Source organism: Oryctolagus cuniculus, chromosome 8, assembly GCF_051225735.1.
Source record: "Oryctolagus cuniculus isolate XC-2025 breed Fujian yellow rabbit chromosome 8, ASM5122573v1, whole genome shotgun sequence".
NCBI classification, from domain to species: domain Eukaryota; kingdom Metazoa; phylum Chordata; class Mammalia; order Lagomorpha; family Leporidae; genus Oryctolagus; species Oryctolagus cuniculus.
The window spans coordinates 111,453,917-111,475,779 of record NC_142874.1 but is presented as its reverse complement, the minus strand read 5'-3'; the positions used below and the strand labels follow the sequence as shown (position 1 = coordinate 111,475,779).

At 39.4% G+C, this 21,863-nt stretch overlaps 1 protein-coding gene across 9 annotated transcripts in view; it reads right to left on the bottom strand.

The window, feature by feature from the left end:
• The window catches only part of PTPN13 (protein tyrosine phosphatase non-receptor type 13), a 241,934-nt gene that overhangs the window by 178,324 nt on the left and 41,747 nt on the right, over positions 1-21,863 (bottom strand). For all 9 annotated transcript variants that reach the window (XM_008267633.5, XM_008267635.5, XM_089303139.1 and 6 more), the window contains exon 2: positions 7,481-7,600. In XM_008267633.5, coding sequence (XP_008265855.3) covers positions 7,481-7,595 — 115 coding nt within the window. In that variant the 5' untranslated portion in view covers positions 7,596-7,600. The remainder of the gene's footprint in view (positions 1-7,480; positions 7,601-21,863) is intronic.

Here is a 21,863-nt window from a genome sequence, read left to right as displayed (position 1 = left end):
TCCTTTTCCCCTAAAGCAGGTCGTAAGATCCTCATTCAAGAGGTACCCTCGCTATACTTGCAGGAAAGAAATACCCTAATATCCGACATAGGGACACAGAGTAGCATCTGCACAAACAGGCCTTGCTAAGTCTCCCAATGTATTACCATTAGATCAAACTGTTATCCAATCACATTACTCCAGGACTATCCACTTCTTAAACTTGGCAAAAACAACACCAACCAAAAAAAAAAAAAACAAACAAAACAAAAATAAAAAACCACAAGGTTTATCTGGTTCTTGCCCTTATGTTTCTGAAGGCTCTCATATCATGCAAAGCTTACATAAAATAAATTTGTATTTATATCTCTTTTCTCTTTTAAATCTGTCTTGTGTTATAAGGTTATAAGATTACAAGGAATTCAGCCATGAAGCTAGCCTCAGGTAAGAAAAAGTTGTTTTCCCTATATCACCTGATAACACTATCTGCCTATGCACTTGTTTCTTACTTACTAAAAATTCAATAAATATCTATATTGTATCTGTTCAAACATTGTTTGATATAAAACTGTGTCATTATGGGTAGTTGCTTGGTATAATGGTTAAAATGTAACTTGGGATGCCCACAACCCATACCAGAGTACCTGGGTTCACATCCTGGCTCTAATCCTGATTCTAACTCCTGCTAATGAATACTCTGGGAGTCAGCAGGTGTTAAGTACTTGGGTCCCTGCCACCCTCATGGGAGACTTGGATTATGTTTCCGGCTTCTGGGCTTGACTTAGTGCAGTTCTGGCTATTGTGGACTTATGGGGATGAGAGTTCTTCTGTTAACTGGTTCACTCTCCATATGGCAGCGACAGTCAGGGCTGGGCCAAGCCAAAGCCAGGGGTCAGGAGCTTCATCTGGTCTTCCACATGGGTGACAGAGGCCCAAATACTTGGGCCATCTTCTGCTGCTTTCCAGGTATGTTAGCAGGGCACTGGATCAGAAGTGAAGCCAGGACTCGAACTGGAGCTCATGCGGGATACTGAGTCACATGTGGAGGCTTAACCTGCTGTACGACAACATTGGCCCCAGTGTGGTTTCTTTTAAAACCACAACAATCCTATCTTGTTTGACCATCCAATTTAAACAGTTATAAAAATATCAATCATGAGTAATCAAGTCTATTAAAAATATTTTATTGCTAGCTTAATTTTGTCTACACAATTTTGGAAGGAAGTACTAAGACTCTCAAAGCACTGAATTTTGCTATTACCCTAACGCTTCAGCTGCCACCTTCTATTTTATCAGAAAAAATAAATGATAACAGCAATAGAAATATATTTTGGCTGGCACCGCGGCTCACTAGGCTAATCCTCCGCCTGCGGCACCGGGTCCCTGGGTTCTAATTCCAGTTGGGGCGCTGGATTCTGTCCCAGCTGCTCCTCTTCCAGGCCAGCTCTCTGCTGTGGCCCGGGAGTGCAGTGGAGGATGGCCCAGGTGCTTGGGCCCTGTACTTGCATGGGAGACCGGGAGGAGCACCTGGCTCCTGTGGATCAGTGTGGTGCGCTGGCCACAGCAGCCATTGGGGGGTGAACCAAGGGAAAAGGGAGACCTTTCTCTCTGTCTCTCTCACTGTCCACTCTGCCTGTCCAAAAAAAAAAAAAAAAAAAAAAGAATATGAATGTAGTCACTTCATTTTACCTTCATGGGCCTGGAATTTATGCAAAGAAAAAAACCCAAAACAATATTATTATTTCATTTTTTTTGAGAACTGGATGAAAAGACCAATGTAAACTAGTGTCTATTTTTAGTTTCTAGAGGAAAAAATACATATAATCTTCTAGGAGCCAGCACTGTGGCACAGTGAGTTAAAGCCCCAGCACGCAGAGCAGGCATCCCATATGGGTGCTGGTACCAGTCCCGGCTGCTCCTCTTCCGACCCAGCTCTCTGCTATGGCCTGGGAAAGCAGTAGAAGATTGCCCACGTCCTTGGGTCCCTGTACCTGCGTGGGAGACCTGGAAGAAGCTCCTGGCTTCGGATCAGCTCAGCTCTAGCCATTGTGGTCATTTGGGAAGTGAACCAAAAGAATGGAAGATTTCTTTCTCTCTGGCTCTACCTTTCTCTCTGTAACTCTTTCATATAAATAAAATAAATCTTTAAAAAATTATATATATATATATATATATATATATATATATATATATATAATCTTCCAGAGAGGAACTTGCTTTGTTATATGAAGACATGATTCCAAATATAAAAAAAGTGTTTTACATCATTAATGCCATTATCTGCTGGCACTTTGGTATCACCTCCTTGCCTCTCAAAGAGAAAGGGGGAAGGAGGGATTGTTTGGATGATAAATTATTTCATTTTTTAAAAAGAAATAGTATGCATATCTAATAAAAAAAGTTATCTATGATGTACATACATCACCCCAAGAAAGTAAAAATTTTCACTCGTTATTAAATTATAGAAGTATAAAGCCCCCTTTTAATTTCTATATTTAAGAAAAGAAATTAATAGGAATTATATTCTTAACAAAAAACCTTATATAGTATGAATAAATCTCAATTTTTTGTGAATCAATTTTTTAGATAACCAGTTTAATCTTGGAATCTGAAAAAATAAGTATGTCAATTAAAACTGGAAAAAAAACTCACATAGTCAGAATGTTGATCAAGACAAATCAGACACAAGAATTCATGTTGGGGTGACACAGTGGATTTGCAATGCTGGCATCCCATACTACAGTGCTGGTTTGAGTCCTGGCTATTCTACTTCCTATCCGGCTTTCTTGTAGGGTACCAGAGAAGGCAGCAAAAGATAACCCAGTACTTGGGTCCCTGCCACCCATGTGGGAGACCTGGATGGAGTTCATAGCTCCTGGCTTCAGTCTGGCCCAACCCTGGCTGCTGCAGTCAGTGGGAAATAAGCTAATGAATGGAATTTCTCTCTTCCTCTCTGTCTCTCCCTTCCCTATGATGCTCTGCCTTTCCAATAAGTAAATGAATCTTTAAAAATAAATAGTTCACATTGTATGATTCTCTATTTGATTTTCAAAACCAGGCCATACTTGTCTATGTGATATGTTATAACAGTGATTATCCTTGGTAACAAATAATTGACCAGAAAGAAACTTGAAGGAGACTTTGGTTACTAAAAATGTTCTGTATTTTGATCTGGGTGGTGTTATATGAGTGTTTACATTCATAAATTCATCAGGCTATACAATTAAGAACACTGCTGTTTATACATTGTATCACCACATAAAAAAATTCCTATAAGCATAAAAGCTGAAAAAACAACCAGTGAGTAAAATTATATTTATCACCAAGGATAAGACTAGAGAGCATGACTTGTTGCAACTTTCCCCTCTAAATACATGGTACTTTGATTTCTGTTTAGAACATCTGAAGTCAAAGCAATTTCAAACTAAAATAGTGTATTGACTATGTTTGTGGAAAAGAGAGTAGATTACTATAAGTGCTTCACCCACTTCTCAAACAACCTGCATTATCCATTTTTAGAATGCTAGACATTAAATTTAATTTCATGTTTTATAGTTTGCTTCCAGGGAACAAATGGGGTAATTTATCCAGTTCAAACACATTTGACTTGAACGAACTATTAATTCTGGCCTACAAATGCACAGCAAGATGTAGCATGTCACAGACAACTGATATACCCTCTTAATCAACAGTTATGACTGTAAATAATGAGGAATGTAATAAAACATGAGTAGTTAGAATCTAGTCTTTTAAAAGCTACATACAAAGATTTACTCCAGAAACTTTAAATATGTGAGAATTTTCTATATTTCCTATAAAGACTCTGAAAAGCCATGGAAGTCAATTTGCACTTTGTTTTCTTTCCCATATATGGATGGTGTTATTCTCCTCTGGTCCTGTCAGACTGGAAATTCTATATTTTCTTGTTTTGTGATTATCCTTATAAATCTTACTGGTATTTGACTTATGCAAGCTCTAATGATATACAATGATATCCCTGTCATCATCATGAACAGAATCAAACCCTTACATTGCTTTAACCCCTATCACCTATACTAATCTTAGGTACTCTTTAAATTTTTAAATTTGATATCACTATTATTATGCTTTATTTAGCCTCTATACCTAAGAATTTGATAGATCAAGTATACAAAATGAGAAAATTACAAAAAAAATTTGCAAGCACAGACATTAACAGGCTTAAGTTACAGCCAAGAAAACAGAAAATAGAAATTCTTTTCAAATGACTACAAAATATTCAGAAAGACAACATGCAAGGCCCAATACTTGGGTTCGAGTCTAAGCTCTGCTCCTGATTCCACTTGCCTGTTAATACTCACTGCAGGAGACAGCAGGTGATAGCCCAAGTGGTTGGTTCCCTGCCCCCAGTGTAGAAGACCAGGACTGAGTTCCCAACTCCTGGTGTCAGCCTGGCCCAGCTCCAAATGTTGAAGGCATCTGCGAAGTTAATCGGCAGATGGGAAATTGCTCTCTGTCTGGCTTTCCATCTCTCTTTCTCTCTCCCTCTGTTTATCTAAATAAATAAATAATTTAAAATACATACACATGTAAATGTTTAGAACTGCATGTTTCTTAAAAGTTTCCTAATTTTCTTCCTCTGAAGAGAAACTCATTTGAAGATGGTATCTTTCTACATCAGGATTAGAAATCACTATCCTATGAATGATAATCACAACACAATTATTTTAATTTTAAAACTGTCAAAAGCTGTAAGTTGGAGGCTGGCATTGTGGCACAGTGTGTAAACCACCATCCTCTGAAGCAGGCATCCCATATGGGCACTGGTTTGCAGTGGCTGCTCTACTTCTGCTTCAGCTCCTGCAATAGCCTGGGAAAAGCAGCGGAAGATGGCCCAAGTGCTTGGGCCCCTGCACCCACGTGGGAGACCCAGAAGAAGCTTTGACTCCTGATTTTGGATTGGCTCAGCTCTGGCCGTTGCTGCCACTTGGGGAGTGAACCAGCAGATGAAAGACCTCTCTCTGTGTCTCTACCTCTCTTTGTATCTCTGCCTTTCAAATGAATAAAATAACTTTTTTGAAAAAGCCTTAAGTTACTCTGGGAGGTTCAAAAAAAAAAAAAAAGAAAGAAACAGATTATTTTCTTGACCTTTATTCAAAAGCCTCCAGTGGAAATGTTTATTTCTAGCCTCCTATCATACGCATAGGAAGTTCAACAGGAGGTTTGTAGTCATATAATGAAAAGGACACAAACAAACCAACTTCTTAGAGACCACTGGATTTTACTTACATTACTCCCCGACACTCCCAGTGTTATAAAAGGTGTCTTCTAAAGATACCACCATTCATCCACGAAATAAACTAATAATTATTTTATTTTAGTTTGCTATCAAATTCAGAACTTGTGGGAAAAAAGACACTATTATCACATACAAAAAAATGAAAAATCATAGATTTTAGATATACTAAATCAAATAAGTACTTTTTGCCTTCAAATAGACATTTCTAATTAGTAATCTTCAAACTGCCAGAGAAGCCAAATTTGATTTCTCTGCGTTACCAAAATTAATCTGTGAACTACTCTAAGGGCCTTAAGGCAACAGCTGCATTGGACATTATTTAAGACACAGTTGCCTCACAACAGATTTTAACACATCTAGTAAGTCTTTTTATTTTAATGAGCCAATATGTTATGCAATAATTGTCTCTCAATGACAAGACCTTAACATTCAGATATTTAGTGTCTATTAATGTTACGAAATTTGAAAGAAGGAAAAACCCTTAGGTACTTTACTCCTTATATTCTATGAGTCATGACCTGGGCAGTGATCCTTCATTAGCGTAATAAAAAGAGGTATTATCTCTCCCTACTCTATACATCTGTAGTACTTATTGTCTCTTTCTCTCACTTGGCACAATGTTTTGAAATGGTAAACATTTTACCTGCATCTCTCTAATGCTAATAAATCCCTTAAGGGCAACAGTGTCACCTTCTACTTATTTGGATCTTCCACACAATACTTCACTAATAGGAGGTGTTTCTTAAATATTAATTGACTCTTATTAATTAACTGAGTAATATCACCAACATATCTTTCCTTCAACACCTCTGGACCATGGCTACCTATACTATACTTTGGAGTGACTACGCTTTTGAATTTTCTGAAAAATTAAAGTGAAGCACACAAAGCAATAAGATCTAAAATAGCCAGATTTTTGTCAAGTGATGTTAGATAAAATGAATACATTTTCTTCAGATTAACCTTAATTCTAATGAAAGATTTTCAAACATCTAGATTATAGCAGACCTAAGTGGGCCCTGATAATGTTTTGTTCTAGTTCCTATCCCTGGATTGGAAAACAACATCAACAACAGCAAAGCTTCATCATCCATTTCAAAATACTCTCCCCTCCTATGTTCTACACTTTCCTGGCCTCAATTAGTGGTTATTTTTACACCTTTCCAAAAGGGTCCCATGGCTCCTGGTCTTTAGCAATTCTATCCTATAAATGGTTCTCAAACTTTTACATGAGAATGTTCTAGAGGGTTTATTAAAACACAATAGCTGGGTTTTACCCTGAGAGTTTCTTATTCAGTAGTTTTTTAGTGTGGACCCGAGTTTGCATTTCTAACAAGTTTTCAGATAATGCTGATTCTGCTGGTCTAGGTACCTCACTTTGAGAACTATCACTTACCTTCAATCCTCACCCATTTATGTCATGTTAATTGTGCCTGATGCACTTATTCAATTCAGTTTAAAGTCTGATTCTTCCCTTACATGAAGCTTGATTCCTTCATCTACTATTCTAAATAAGGTGTTGGTTGTGGTATAATTGGCAAACATCATTTTCATTTGGAGATTTTCATCATGTTATCAAATATTTTTTGGACAACCAAAAAGGTATTCTCCAAAATTTCTAGCTCCATAATATTACAAAACCATTCAGTCTACGTTACCACCTACAGGGAACAGGGAAACTACATATCCAGCCTAAATTATTCCAATTCAGAGTAATAAGGATGCATATATTACTCTCTCGACGGGAGTAATTTCTTACTACTTCTCATCTGGCTGACTTCACTTTTCTTTAAGATCTTGGCTCAGGACACTTCTGCAGGGACTCTTCCTCTCCTTCCCTATAACCACATCAAATCCTCCTATTATGGATGCTCACAAAGTCATTGAACTCCTCCCCAGGAGCCTATGCCATGCTTCCATTTTTATATTTATAGAAATATTTTACTAACAGTTATTTTCCACACAGAACTGTAAGTTCTGAACAGACAGGGAACGTTTCTGGTTTTGATCACCATTATAGTTTCAGTGCCCGGTGAAATATCAGCCGCACCAAAAATAATTCAAATTCATGTAGACAAGATCCGAGCTTTTTCAGTTCTAACAAAGATAACAGAGGTATCAGTTTTTAGGCTCAGCCAATGGCACAGGAACTGACACAAAAATGTGATCTGTGATCCTGTTCCATTTTTCAGCTATCCAATACCCAAACTAAAAACAACTTACCTTTTCTGAATAATTCTTGGAGACTTTCTGCACTTTGATTTAATACAGCCCATATTTCTTCCTCCTGCAGTGGTCCACCCCGAACTTCCAAGGCCTCAGCTAATGACACGTGCATATTACCTGGGAAACAAAGATAGCAGTTTACCTCAACAACTTAACTTCACTTGCAACAGCTCTACAACAATGATAAGACCCTGAGCTCTAAGTTTTCACTAAGGTCTTCAATTTACATGTAATCCTATAGTCTAACTCATAGAGGGTAAAGCAAATAGAGGAAAAACTCCTCTATACAGCCACTTGCCTTACCAGGGATGAAGAACCTTTTTTCTTTCAGGGCCCATTTAGAGCTTTACAACATCATTGTAGGCTAAAACTTCCACAGGTTTATTGAATTTCGAGTCCCAACTGCAGTTGCTTTAGCAGGTCCAGACCAAATGATTTTGCAGTTCTTATAAGGTCCATGGGCCATTCTCCACCCCTGCTAGACCAATGGGGTCAGCCTCTGACACAGAACTGGAGGCTTGTGGTGGTGACCACTTTATGGGAGAAGACAGAAAACCCAGGTACCAAGAGACACCAAAATCAGATAATTTAACCAAAACAGTCAGATTGAACTAGAGGCCTTTCATATTTCACTTGTAGATTTCATCCTATCCATCCCAGTTATAGCCATGGTAGGTAAAAATGGGAACAAAACAAAAGGAATTTCTTCCACTTACTCATTTATTTCTATTGTCTCTAATATATATTCTATAACTACAAATTCTGTACTACATGAAAGTATTTCTAGAGCCAGCTTTGCTGTCAATTTATCATACACACCCAAGAAACTCATTTCACTTCTGAATCTCAATTTTCCATTTGTGACATGGGAATAATAACAATATAAATGCCATTTTGAGATGATTTTACAAGGAAAGACATCACACAGGAATCTGCTTTTAATCTATCAGTTTCTATAGAAACTGAATTAATAAAAATATCAGAAAAGTATCTCTGTGGTAACATTTCTGTAGGGTCAACATTTTCCAATGACATTCAATTAAGTAGATGATATATGGATAAAATTTAAGATTTCTGAGGGGCGCAATAATCTTATTTTTATTTTTGGAAGGGGAAAATGCAGCTAGTCAAAATCCTCCTACATAGATTTTCTTAAATTGATGCACCTTGAAAAAAAAAATTGTTCTCTATAGTAATTGCTGAGATTTCTAACCCAGACCAAACCAATATAAGCACAATGTACAATGCTTACTTATTGGTAGGCAGCAGATGTGTCAGGAAAAGAAGTTAGAGGGAAATGAAAATGCTGAACACTTATTTTCCGTGATTTAGCCTCTTATTAAATTTTTAAAAATGTATAAAAAAATCTGCTTTATAGAAAAGTTGACTTTGGGGGCTGGTGCTGTGGCACAGTGGGTTAAAGCCCTGGCCTGAGGCACCAACATCCCATGTGGGCACCGGTTCTAGTCCCGGTTGCTCCTCTTCCGATGCAGCTCTCTGCTATGGCCTGGGAAAGCAGTAGAGGATGGCCCAAGTCCTTGAGCCCCTGCACCCATGTAGGAGACCTAGAAGAAGCTCCTGGCTCCTGGCTTCGGATCGGCACAGCTCAGGCCATTGCGGCCATCTGGGGAGTGAACCATCAAATGGAAGACCTCTCTCTCTGTCTCTACCTCTCCCTATAACTCTGTCTTTCAAGTAAATAAAATAATAATAATAAAAAGTTGACTTTGTTTATTTAACCAACAAGAAAACCTAATACTTTTAATAGGATTTACAATTATGATAGTTAATCCAGACTGAAAAAAGGAAATTCTAGCTAAGAGAGGCCAAACCTCATCCTTTCACTTGATTTTTCAAATGTTTACCTTAACATTTTACGCTTAAAGTCTGCCTCTGAGGGGTGTTTATATGCACCACATAGCAGTTAAAAGGGAAGACAGGAGATATTACTTAAAAAAACAAGATGGTTTTTAATAAGCTTGCAAGCATTAAGTGAGATTATTTATTCAGACTCCTCACTACACCAACAGTCTTTAGTTCTTATGTGCTTTATTATATGACAGCACATTCATTCAAGGAAAGGTCAAATTTCTAGAGTTGTGAATTATTATCTCCTACGTAACGTATGTTAATAAACTGGACAATTCATCAGAGGCATCAAGATAGTATTAGCAATCAGATATTGACATGATTCGTAAGAAAGACTACCCTGTAGCAAATTTCCAGAGCAGGTCTGAGAACCGGTTAGGTAGCTCTAAAGCCTACGCACTGGACATAAATAGTGAAGAGAAGATTGCACAAGAGATTTGTGGTGATCTTCATGTCTCCTACAAAGTAGGATGGTGGGGAAGGTGCTTTCCTTCCACCTGAAGCCTGTTATAGCTTCAAGCAGACCCTTGGAGTGCTTGATAGTGTTCTCTGGAGTTAGGGGTGCAGAGGGACTGATGTCTAATACACACTTCAGGAATCTATAACCATTGGCTATCACATAAGGTAGCAGCAAGAGAGAGACAGAGTGGGCACACGAGAGAGGATGCATGCTGTATCAGGAGACAGATCTACTTCCATAGGTGAGGGAAAGACAGAGGCAGGAAGCAGGCACACAGAAGGCCAGCCCAGATCTATATAGAATCCTACCCAAAGGACGAAAATGTCTCAAACTCACATAGTGGTGATAATGGTTGAAAACAACTCTGTACACCCAGGGAAGGTATGATTTAAGTGGATGAACTGTATGATATGTGGCATTGACCTCAAAAAACTGTTTTTAAAAATCTTTCCCACAATACCACTTGGAGTACCCAGAGCACCACCAAGAAAGAATGAGGAAGTTATAAGAGGTGGGGGGTTGGGGAGAAAGAGGAGGAGGAAAAACCGGAATTGGACTTATTACTACTATGGAATGGCTGAGAGAAAAGCAGACCGAGGATCAGAAGGGTTAGGGAGGATTGGCTGACTGCGGAACCATTTTCTGAAGTGCAGCAGGTATAGTTCTAGTGGTGGACTCTGAAAAACCCAAAAATCTACACGTCATAAAAAGGGTCATACTTAAACACATATAAAGTTCAAAATGAGTAAAACCATTTTACAAAAGGAATCAGGTTAAAAAAAATCTGTTTGCCTTTTTACCTCTTTTCTAAATATAGTACTAGATAATGTGGGTAACAGATATATGCCTGGCATTATTTTATTACCACAAAGGTTCTACTTTACAAAAAAAACCCATATTGTTTACTTAAATTTTCTTGAAAGTTAAAGGCTACATGACAACTAGAAAGTTTTTGCAAAGAATTTCACAGAGAAATTACTTATGCTATAATCATTATAACATTTTGGCTAACATGGTTATTACTGACATGACCTCAAAACTGTGTCTACAGTCAGACCATGCCACATGCCATTCTAACACAAGTCATTTTAATTGTGGCACTCACAGATGGAAAGCACTTAAAAGTGATTTAGAACAGAATAAAGTAGTACACAGATTAACTGAATCCAATCAAGCAACAGCATAACCTGACTGGAGGGTAGACTAATAAGGAATTTTAACTTAAGTCTAAAGAAATAGGATGACTTGTTCAAGTCATCCTTCAAGTCATCAACTCATCAACTTGTTCCAAGAACTAAGCAGCATAAAGACACTTAGAAAAATACATACAACTCTGTGCATGCCAGTAGTTTTGAGCAAGGATCCACTCAGCATGCTGGCTAAGGACTTCTTTGGTCATTAAGAGAATACAGTGTGTTGAGAAAGCAAGCCCACAATACTGTAAGCATCTTTTTCTTTTTTAATTAATTTGAGAGGGAGCAAGAAGAGACAAAAAATGAACACCTTGCCACTACTTCAATGTCCAAATGTCCACAAAAGTCCCTGTGCCAGGGCCAAAGCTGAGAGCTAGGAATTCAATCCAGGTATTCCACATGGGTACAGGAACCCAATCACTTGAGCCATTCACCCATTAACTCCCAGAGTCTGCATTAGCAGGAAGCTGGGGTCAAGAGCAGTGCTGGGCATCAAACCCAGGCACTCCGATATGGGACACAGGTATCTTAATCAATAGGGTAAACATCCAACCTTGCAAGCATCTTTTAACCCAGGAACAGTCACAATTAGAAATATATAAAACTTTGAGACACAAGCCCATACATTAGTAATTTTTAAAAGTAAAAAAATCTGTGTCTACATAGTGTTTTAGCTAAGAGTAGGAAATCAGTTACAATAACAGATTAGCCTTGTAATTGCAACTTTAAATAATGGAATTGAGAAAATGGTTGAGATTTATACTTTTAAATGTACAAAACACCTCTGGAACATATAAGAAAGCTTAAAGTCTTGCCATACATAAACCTTATTATGTACATCTTCATCCATTAGAAAATTGGTTTAGGGGGCTGGCATTGTGGTGTAGCAGGTTAAGCCACTGCCTGCAGCACCAGATGCCAGTTCAAGTCTCAGCTGCTCTACTTCCTATCCAGCTCCCTGTTAATGTGCCTGGGAAAGGCAGCAGAAGATGGTTCAGGTGCTGGGGCCCTGCACCCATGTGGAAAACTGGAAGAAGCTTCTGGCTCCTGGTTTCGGCTTGGCCTACCCTCTGCCGATGCAACCATTTGGAGAGTGAACCAATGGATGAAGATCTCTCTCTCTCTCTCTCTCTCCTTTCTCTATAACTCTGCCTTTCCAGTAAACAAAATAAATTTTTAAAAGTTTTTTATTTGAATGGCAGAGTTATAGAGAAAGGAGAGAGAGAGAGAGAGAGAGAGAGAGAGAGAGAGAGAGAGAATCTTCCATCCAGTGGTTCACTCCCAAAATAGCTGCAATGGCTGGTGCTGGGCCAGGCTGCAGCCAGGAGCCCAGAGCTTCGTCTGGGTCTCCCATGTGGGTGCAAGCACTTGGGTCACATTCCACCACTTTCCCAGGGACATTAGCAGGGAGCTAGACGGGAAGTAGAGCAGCCGGGTCTTGAACCAGAGCCCATATGGAATGCTGGCATCATAGGCAGAGGCTTAACCTGCTGCACTGCAATGCCAGCCTCGTAAAATAAATCTTAAAATGAAAACAAAACCCAAACAAGCTTATTTTGGTACTTGGTAGGGTTTCCTTTCAGTCAGATATATGAAATACTTTAAAAATTGGCTTTTAAGTCTATGAATGCAGCTTAAAATATTTATGAAATTTAATTAACTACAGTTGAAAATGGTTATACACTAAATCAAAAATCCTCTTCAAAGGGACCATTAAATTTCTCTAAGTGTACAAGAAGAATAAAATAATTAAATTGATCTTAAAAGCTTAAGAACTGAGTTTCAGAAAATTTTCAGTAAGAATATTCATTAAAAATAATTGTCAAGAGGGCTGGAGCTGTGGCGTAGTGAGCTAAATCTCTGTCTGCAGTGCTGGCATCCCATATGGGTGACAGTTCATGTCCTTGCTGCTCCTCTTCTGATCCAGCTCTTTGCTATGGTCTGAGAAAACAGTTGAAGACAGACAGCTCAAGTGCACGGGCCCCTGCACCCATGTGGGAGACCTGGAGGAAGCTCCTGGCTCCTGGCTTGAGATCCGTCCAGCTTCAGCCATTGTAGCCATTTGGGGAGTGAACCAGTGGATGGAAGACCTTTCTCTCTGTCTCTCCCTCTCTCTGTAACTCTGCCTCTCAAATAAATAAATAAAAATCTTCTAAAAAATTGTCAATAAACATTTTTAAATAACCAAGATACTCAATAATACCTTGAATGTCATTTTAAAATACTTTATTTATTATTTATTTGAGAGAGAGAAAAAAAGTGTGACTATTTACTGGTTCACTCCCCAATATTCCTGAAATGGCTAGGACTGGGCTAGGCCAAAAGTGGAAGCAAGGAACTCAATTCGGGTCCCATGCCAGAAACCTAGTTTTGTCATTGCTGCTGCCTCCCAGGGTCTGTAAGTTGGAATCAGCAGCTAGAGCTGGGTAACAAATCCTGACTAGGACACAGGTATCTTAATCACCAGACCAATTACCTGTCCACTGTTTTAAAAAGTTAGGGGGAAAAAATCACTATGACCTGAGTTAGACAATATCTTCTTAGGTATGACATGATGGGGCCAGTGCTGTGGCATAGTGGGTAAAGCTGCCAGCTGCAGTGCTGGGCATGGGTTTGAGTCCTGGCTGCTCCACTTCCAATCCAGCTCTCTGCTACGGCCTGGGAAAGCAGTAGGAGATGGTCCAAGTCTTTGGGACCCTGCACATATGTGGGAGACCCAGAAGATCCTGGCTTCGGATTGGAACAGTTCCAGACGTTGTGGCCATTTGGGGAGTGAAGCAGTGGAAGGAAGCCCCCCCACCCCCACTTTATCTCTCTCTGCCTCTGCCTCTCTGTAAATCTGCCTTTCAAATAAATAAATAAATCTAAAAAAAAAATAGGTATGACTTAAGTGAGTGATCTATCAAAAACACTGATATTATATTTCATCAAAATTAAAAACTCTACTATTTGATAAGAATTGTTAAGGGGCTGACGCTGTGGCACAGCAGGTTAAAGCCACAACCTGCAGTGCTGGCATCCCATATGGGTGCCGGTTTGAGTCCCAGCTGCTTCACTTCAGATCTAGCTCCCTGCTAATGCACCTGGGAAAGCAGTGGAGGATGGCCCAAGTGCTTGGGCCCCTGTACCCAAACGGGAGACCCAGAAGAAGCTTCTGACTCCTGACTTTGGATCAGCTCAGCTCTGGCTGTTGCTGCCATTTGGGGAGTAAACCAGCAGATGGAAGACTTCTCTCTCTCTCTTTCTCTCTCTCTCTGTCTCTGTCTCTGTCTCTACCTCTGTCTGCAACTCTTTCAAATAAATAAAATATATCTTTTAAAAAAAAGAGGAAAGAATTGTTAAAATAATAAAAAGGCAGGCCATAAATAAAGGAAAATATTGGCAAATCATGTAAGTGACAAAGGATTTGTATCTAGAATACATAAAGAACTCTCAAAACTCAGTAGTTGCAAAACAAACAATCCAATTTCTTTATATGGGCAAAAGATCTGTAAGTACACTTCACCAAAGTAGATATATGAATGGCAAGCAAGCATATGAAACACTGCTCAACAAACATTAGTCATTAGCAAAAGGAAAATTACAAGATACTGGTATATAGTTATCAGATGGCTGAAACTAAAAAGACTTCCCAGGTACTAACAAAGATGTAGAGGAACTGAAACTCTTATACATTGCTAGCAGTCGTGGAAATGATAACATGGTACCCTCTGGAAAACTGTTAACAGTTTCTTAAAAAGTTAAGTATAAAACTACCATATTACCTCGTCATTCTATTCCTAGGTGTTTATTTACCCAGGAGAAATCAAATCAAAGGTCTATACAAAGATCTCTACATAAATATTCATAGCAGCTTTATTTCCAACAGTCAAAAACTAGAAACAAGTAAATGGATAAAAAGAGATCTCAGTATATCCCCACAATGGGATAATTAGCAATACTTATTGATACTTGAAACAATATGAATAATAATTATGCTGAAGGAAGGAAGCTAGGCCAAGAATAAAAAATGAAGAGCACATGCTTTATAATTACGTTTTTAAAGAATGTAAACTAATTTATAGTTACAGAAAGCATATCAGGGTTTGTCTGAGGATGATACTGCCCTTTGGAAAAGTATTTGGGAAGTATTACAATGCGGTATGAGAAAATATTTGGAAGCAACAGATAGGTTCATTATCTTGTTGTAAGAATGGTTTCACAGGTACATACACTTGTCAAAACTTACCGAATTATATACTTTAAATATTTAGAGTTTATGGGGGTATTTTTAAAAGTTCATGGAAAACCAGAATTAAAGTTTGGGTAGGCATTTGGCTTGGTGGTTAGGATGCCAGTATCCCATGTCAGAATGCCTGGTTCAGTGCTTGGCTCTGCTCCTGTCTCTGGCTTCCTGCTGGTGCAGACCCCGAGAGCCACCAGGGATTGTGTAAGTGGTTGAATTCCTGCCACCCACGACAGACACCTGGATTGAGTTCCGAGCTCCTGCCTTGGCCCCGGCCTGGGACTGCTGTGCTCATTTTGTGGGTGGGGGTGATTGCAATTTCTCTGCATTCTCACCAGTGAAAGCACTATTGCAGCTCTAGAAGACCAAGAGTTGATCTCCCTGATGAAATAAATTCATTAATGTTTCTTTCCACTAGGGATAGTTAAATATATTAGACAGTAGTGAAAATGTATTATTGCTTAATATAGTTAAGAAAAACTAGGGCGCCAGAGCTGTGGCATAGCAGGTAAAGCTGCTGCCTACGGTGCCGGCATCCCATATGGGTGCCAGTTCGAGACCCGGCTGCTCCACTTCCAATCCAGCTCTCTACTATGGCCTGGGAAAGCAGCAGAAGATGGCCCTTGCCCTTGGGCCCCTGCACCCACGTGGGAGACCCAGCTGAAGCTCCTGGCTCCTGGTTCCTGGCTTTGGATTGGCACAGCTATGGCCATTGTGGCCATCTGGGGAGTGAACCAGCGGATGGAAGACCTCTCTCTCTGCCTCTCCTCTCTCTATGTAACTATGGCTTTCAATAAAATAAATAAATCTTAAAATAACTAGGGAAGAATTGAGATTTTTAGGGAAAAAAACTTAGTGAAGTTTTAACTGGATGCTACCTCAAGTTCAAAAACAGTCAAAAAAAAGGTAGAAAATGGCAATGTATGTAAACATTTTTATTGAATTTGGAGCAACAGATGGCATGTGTCAACTTTTTCATTATTCTTTATGAAAGAACAGAAACTAAATACAAGTCTAAATCATTCTGACTCATGTCAACTACTTTTCTAAACAGAAACAATGTATGCCTATTCCCTGCTTTCAAGGGACAACTCCAGTGATCAAGAAGAAAAACCATGGACTTCTTCAACTCCTTGGTGCTTCCTTTAAAGTTAGGAGAAAAGTAAAATTGGGGCAAAATCTCTACTATCACATTTGTTCCCTTTCCCTTCACCATTTAGGTAGTACTAACAGAAAACAAAATAATGGAAGAATTTTGGTTTTGAGTAATGTCTTTCTACCTTACCCCTCCTCCCTACCCACTGACTTCTAAGTTAAGATCATTGCTTAGGACGCTTGCTGATCTTCCCCAAGAACTGCAAACTTAAAATGTCTGAATGAACAGCTACCAAAGGAAACAGAAACAAGTACAGACTAAACAGAAAAACAACAGGCAAAAAATTCCATATTTGTCCTTTCTATTATAATAAACAAATTAATATGGTAGGCAGAATTCTGAGACTGCCCTCAAGATTGCTTTCATGTTAACTGCCTAACCGGAGCACATGGCAAAGATCTCAGGGAGTCCTCCAGAAACCAACAGAGGACCCTCGGCAACAAGCAAGAAGATGGTTCTACAGTTATAAGGACTGAATTTTACCAACAACCAGTGAGCATGGCAGGACTGAATCTCAGATGATATGGTAGTCTTGGCAAGCATCTTTATTTCAGGAGGGTGAGACCCTGAGAAGGAAATCCAGCTAACTGTGCCTGGATTTTTGGCCAGCAATAAGTATGAGGTAATAAATTTGTGTTTCAAGCCACTAGAGTAATTTTTTTACAAAGCAATATAAAACTAATATAGATTGGTACCTGAAAGTGGGGCACTACCATAACAATAAAAATGTTGGCATGGCTTCTGAATTGGACAATGGACAGATGCTGGAAGAACTGTGAAACAGAAAGCCTACCCTGCATTGGACAGGTTTTTTGTTTGTTTGTTTGTTTGTTTGTTTAAGATTGATGTATTTATTTGAAAGGCACAGTTAGAGGGAGAGGCAGAGGCAGAGAGACAGATCTTCCACCTCCTGGTTCACTCCCCAAATGGTCCCAACAGCCAGGGCTGGGCCAGGCCAAAGCCAGAAGATTCATCCAGTTCTCCCACATGGGTGCAGGGCCCCAAGCACCTGAGCCGTCCTCCACTGCTTTCTCAGGAACATTAACGGGGAGCTGGATTGGAAGTGGAGCAGTCAGGACTCGAATTGGTGTCCGTATCAGATGCCAGCAGTACAGGAGGTGGCTTAACTCACTGTGCCACAGCACTGGCCCCTCTTGAGCAGATTTTTAATAGACTGCTGGACTTTAATCAGGACACTGCTGGTGGGGCTCAGAAGGAAATAAGGAGCATGGTACTGGAAAGTAGAAGACGACCTTGGTTATTTCGTGGCAGGATTCATAGTGACATCATGTCCTACAGTTATGAGTACATGGAAAACAGAACTTGAAAGTGACAAAGCTGGATATATAGCTAAAGAGATTTCCAAATGAAGGGTTAAAGCTGCCAGCTGGTTTTCTCTTGCTGACTATAGTAAAATACAAAAGATAAGAAAAATGGAGGGAGATGCTATTGAAGAGAAAGGAACCAGGACTAGAAGATTTTTTTAAGTGCCCAGAGTCTCCAAATAGCAGAAGTTGTTGAAACTTGGAAGCAGATGCCAAAAAGTGTGACAGAGAAAAAGATGACCTTTGTTAAAATTTCAGAAAGTTCAAAAAGTTAGAGGATTCTGTCACACAAGGAGTCTTTTCAAGATTTTCGGGGCCTCAAGTAAGCTTCAGACTTGTACCTTAGACATCCCAGCGGGAGGCAAAGACAGAAAAAGGATTATCTTGAACAACCTTGTGTATGCAGCTTTTGTCTAATAGGGTAAATCCTTGTGAAATCCACACAAAACCCTGAGTTTTCAAGAAAACTGTTTCATCAGAAACACACAGCTAGCTTGTATTCAAAGGGATGGAAATAAAATAAAAAGGATATAAAATGAAGAGAGACTATTGGGGGCCCGCGCTGTGGCACAGTGGGTCAACGCCCTGGCCTGAAGCACCGGAATTTCATGTGGGTGCCAGTTCAAGACCTGGCTGCTCCATTTCCGATCCAGCTCTGCTGTGGCCTGGGATAGCAATGGAGGATGGCCCAAGTCCTTGGGCCCCTGCACCCACGTGGGAGACCCAGAGGAGGCTCCTGGCTTCGGATCAGCACAGCTCCAGCCGTTGCAGCCAATTAAGGAGTGAACAATCGGATGGAAGACCTCTCTCTCTCTCTGCTATGTAATTCTGTCTTTCAAATAGATAAATAAATATTTTAAAAAAACAAACAAAAAAAAAGAGATTACTGCACACACATCCTCCTTCTCAAAAATCACCAGCAGGAAGAAGGTTGATTAACTCTTACACTACAAACATACGCTCTCCTCTTAAAAAAAAAAAAAAGGCAAAATAATCCAAATAATTCAGAAATCAGAACCAAGATCCAGAGGACAGAGTTGAGACTTGAAATCTAATCAAAACTCTAGCTGGCATCTGTCCACCTGGATTTCAGACCTGCTACAGGCCAGTGGCTCTTTTTACTTTCCATTCTTCCTTTCCCCCTTTTTTCAGCAGAATGTCTACAAATGCTACCCATGCATTTCCTGCCATTTTAGATTGGGGCAGCCTCTTCAGTTTCACAAATTCACAGACATTAGAGTAAACCTACACTTAATTTAGATGATTTGGAAAAGATTTTGTACACTGATCTGATGCTTTAATGAGCATCAGACACCTGGAGGGTGAAGCACTGGGAGCCAGGAGGCAAACTACGATGGTATAATTCTGGGACGGTTCCCAAGTGTCCCCACCTTACATAATCTCCTTCCCCTGGGTGTGGGCTGGAGTTGTGAATATCATGGAATAGTTGGCTGCCCACTTGATTAGGTTATTCTACATGACTGTCACAGCAGACTGATAACAAATTCAGACAGGTAGACTTTTCCTGCTGGTCTTGAAGAAACTAACAATTATGTTATGAAGAGAGGGAAATATGGCAATGACCTGACAAGCTTTGATGAGCTGAGAACAGATTCCAGTTGAAAAGGGGATGTCAAAAAAAAAAGGGGGGGGGGGTGTTATTCTAAAGTGTTAAGAAACTGAATTCTGCTGCTGGACAACAAATAAGCTTGGAATGAGGAACAATGCCTCCGAGATTAAAGTCTTTACCATCTTGATTTCAGCCTGATGCCACCATGAGCAGTGGACCCAGCTAATATATACTGGACTCCTGATACAGAGACCGTAAGACAATAAAACTTTGTTGTCTTAATCAACTAAATTTGTGGCAATCTGTCATACAGCAATAGAAAATTAACAAAATTACAATATAGATCTTGAATAGCAAAGGAAGGACTTAGCTTTCCTAAATGATACTTTCAGGCCATCATAAAGGATCTCAGAGGGAACATTCTGAGTAAAATACTCAGTGCTTTTCTAGCTTGCCTCTTACAACCTATCACTTTATGCTTTGATTGACAAAATAATTTGCACTGAGAAGCCTTTTACCAACTTGTTAATGTGAGGTAAAGCAAAACGTCCAGGAGGACCAGAGCTCACTCCACTGCAAAATTAAGTAAAGCAGTCAGTCAGTGACACTTTACAAAAGAAGTTCCTGCTATTTTTCTGATTTTCTATCACTTGACATTACCATGACAGGCAATATTCTAGGGGTTATTATCTTAGTAACAAGCAAGAAACTAGTTCTTTGAGGTATTAGAAGGCAGGAAGTAACAAACACAATCCACTCAGCAAACACTGCAAGTTGAATATTACAGCTGAAAGTGATGCCTATCTTCAACTCTTTTCTTTAAATTTACTAAGTCTAAGAAGTTTTGGATGAATTTATACTGTGGTAAAAACACACACACACACACACAACAGATTACTTCTGTTTTGATGAAAAGTAGAAACAACTTTCATTCTAGAGAAAACAAATCACATTAAGCCCAATTAACCTCACAAGCCACAGGTGAAGGATATTATTATCTACATGTATTCTTGTAATTGCAACAATTTCAACTTAATTTGAGTCAAAATTGCACTCAAATTGCTTCACTCTAAAAATGATTTGGATATTACCAATTTTCAATCAAAATGTTCTATTTAGTTCAATTATTTAAAAACTGAATTTTTATATCTAAGCAGTTAGATAAGATATTCATACTTAATATTTTAAAAATTTCATTTATTTTCATTTTTTGAAAGAGAGACAGAGATGGGTCTTCCATCCAGCAGTTCACTCCCCCAAATGCCCACAACAGGTGGGAATGGTCTAGACGAAAGCCAGGAGCCTGAATTCAGTCTAAATCCCCTACAGGGGTGACAAGGACTCAAGGACTTGAACCACCACCTGCTGCCTCCCAGGGTACAGATAAGCAGGAAGCTGGAGTCAGAAATAGAGCTAGGACTTTAACCCAAGTACTCCCATACGGAATTCGGGTGTCCTGAGCAGCATCGTGACCACAGTGCCAAATGTCTATCAATATATTTATGTATTTATTTTTTGACAGGCAGATTTACACAGTGAGAGAGATGGAGAAAGGTCTTCCTTCCGTTGGTTCACCCCCTAAAAGGCTGCTACAGCCAGCGCGCTGCACCGATCCGAAGCCAGGAGCCAGGTGCCTCCTCTTGGTCTCTCACGGGGGTGCAGGGCCCAAGCACTTGGGCCATCCTCCACTGCCTTCCTGGGCCACAGCAGAGAGCCAGACTGGAAGAGGAGCAACCGGGACAGAATCCGGCGCCCCATCTGAGACTAGAACCCGGGGTGCCGGCGCCACAGGAGGAGGATTAGCCTAGTGAGCCGCGGTGCCGGCCCAAATTTAATATTAATGTATTAGAACAACCGGAATGATGTGCTACTTCACAATTCACATGTCAAAATTCTGACTTTAATTTCTGATATCAAATCATCTCCCTTAACTCTAATCAATTGGACTCAATGTCAAAGTTATTTTTTTACTCATACAATCTCCACACATTATTATAAAGCTAGTGTTAGCTATATCCAGTTTCTATTGGAGAATGCCAAGACTTAACCCAAGCACTCCGAACAGATTACTCCTAAATCTCTGTCCTTAAGATATTGATCTCTTGTATCAAATTCAACAGATCTCAAAGCTAAAATAATCTTTCTATAAATCAGTCACTCTCATACATTCCAAACAGATTAATGGGACTGACACTGCTACTAATTTCAAAGTCCCTCATCATTGGTCTTGTCACCAATAACTTATCCATTCTTAACCTTTTTCAAATTAATTTCTTTCTTTCAAGTTCCACTTCTCTATCAGCCATTCTTTCATTTTGTGTGTAAACCACTTTTGGGTTCTTTTAAAAACAGCAATTATTCTGTAAATATGCTTCAGTGCCTTGTTCCTTCACTCCAAATAATTTTGTGAATTTTATCCATGCTGATTTGCATTGCTTTTGATTTGAGCTGCTTATTCACTATTATCCCTAAGTTTTCTTGGTTGAAATTTGGGGTGTTTCCAGTTTTTTTGCTAATAAAAAATGTTACTAGGAACTACTTTCTAATTAGTTACCATTAGAACTATAACATACTTACTCCTT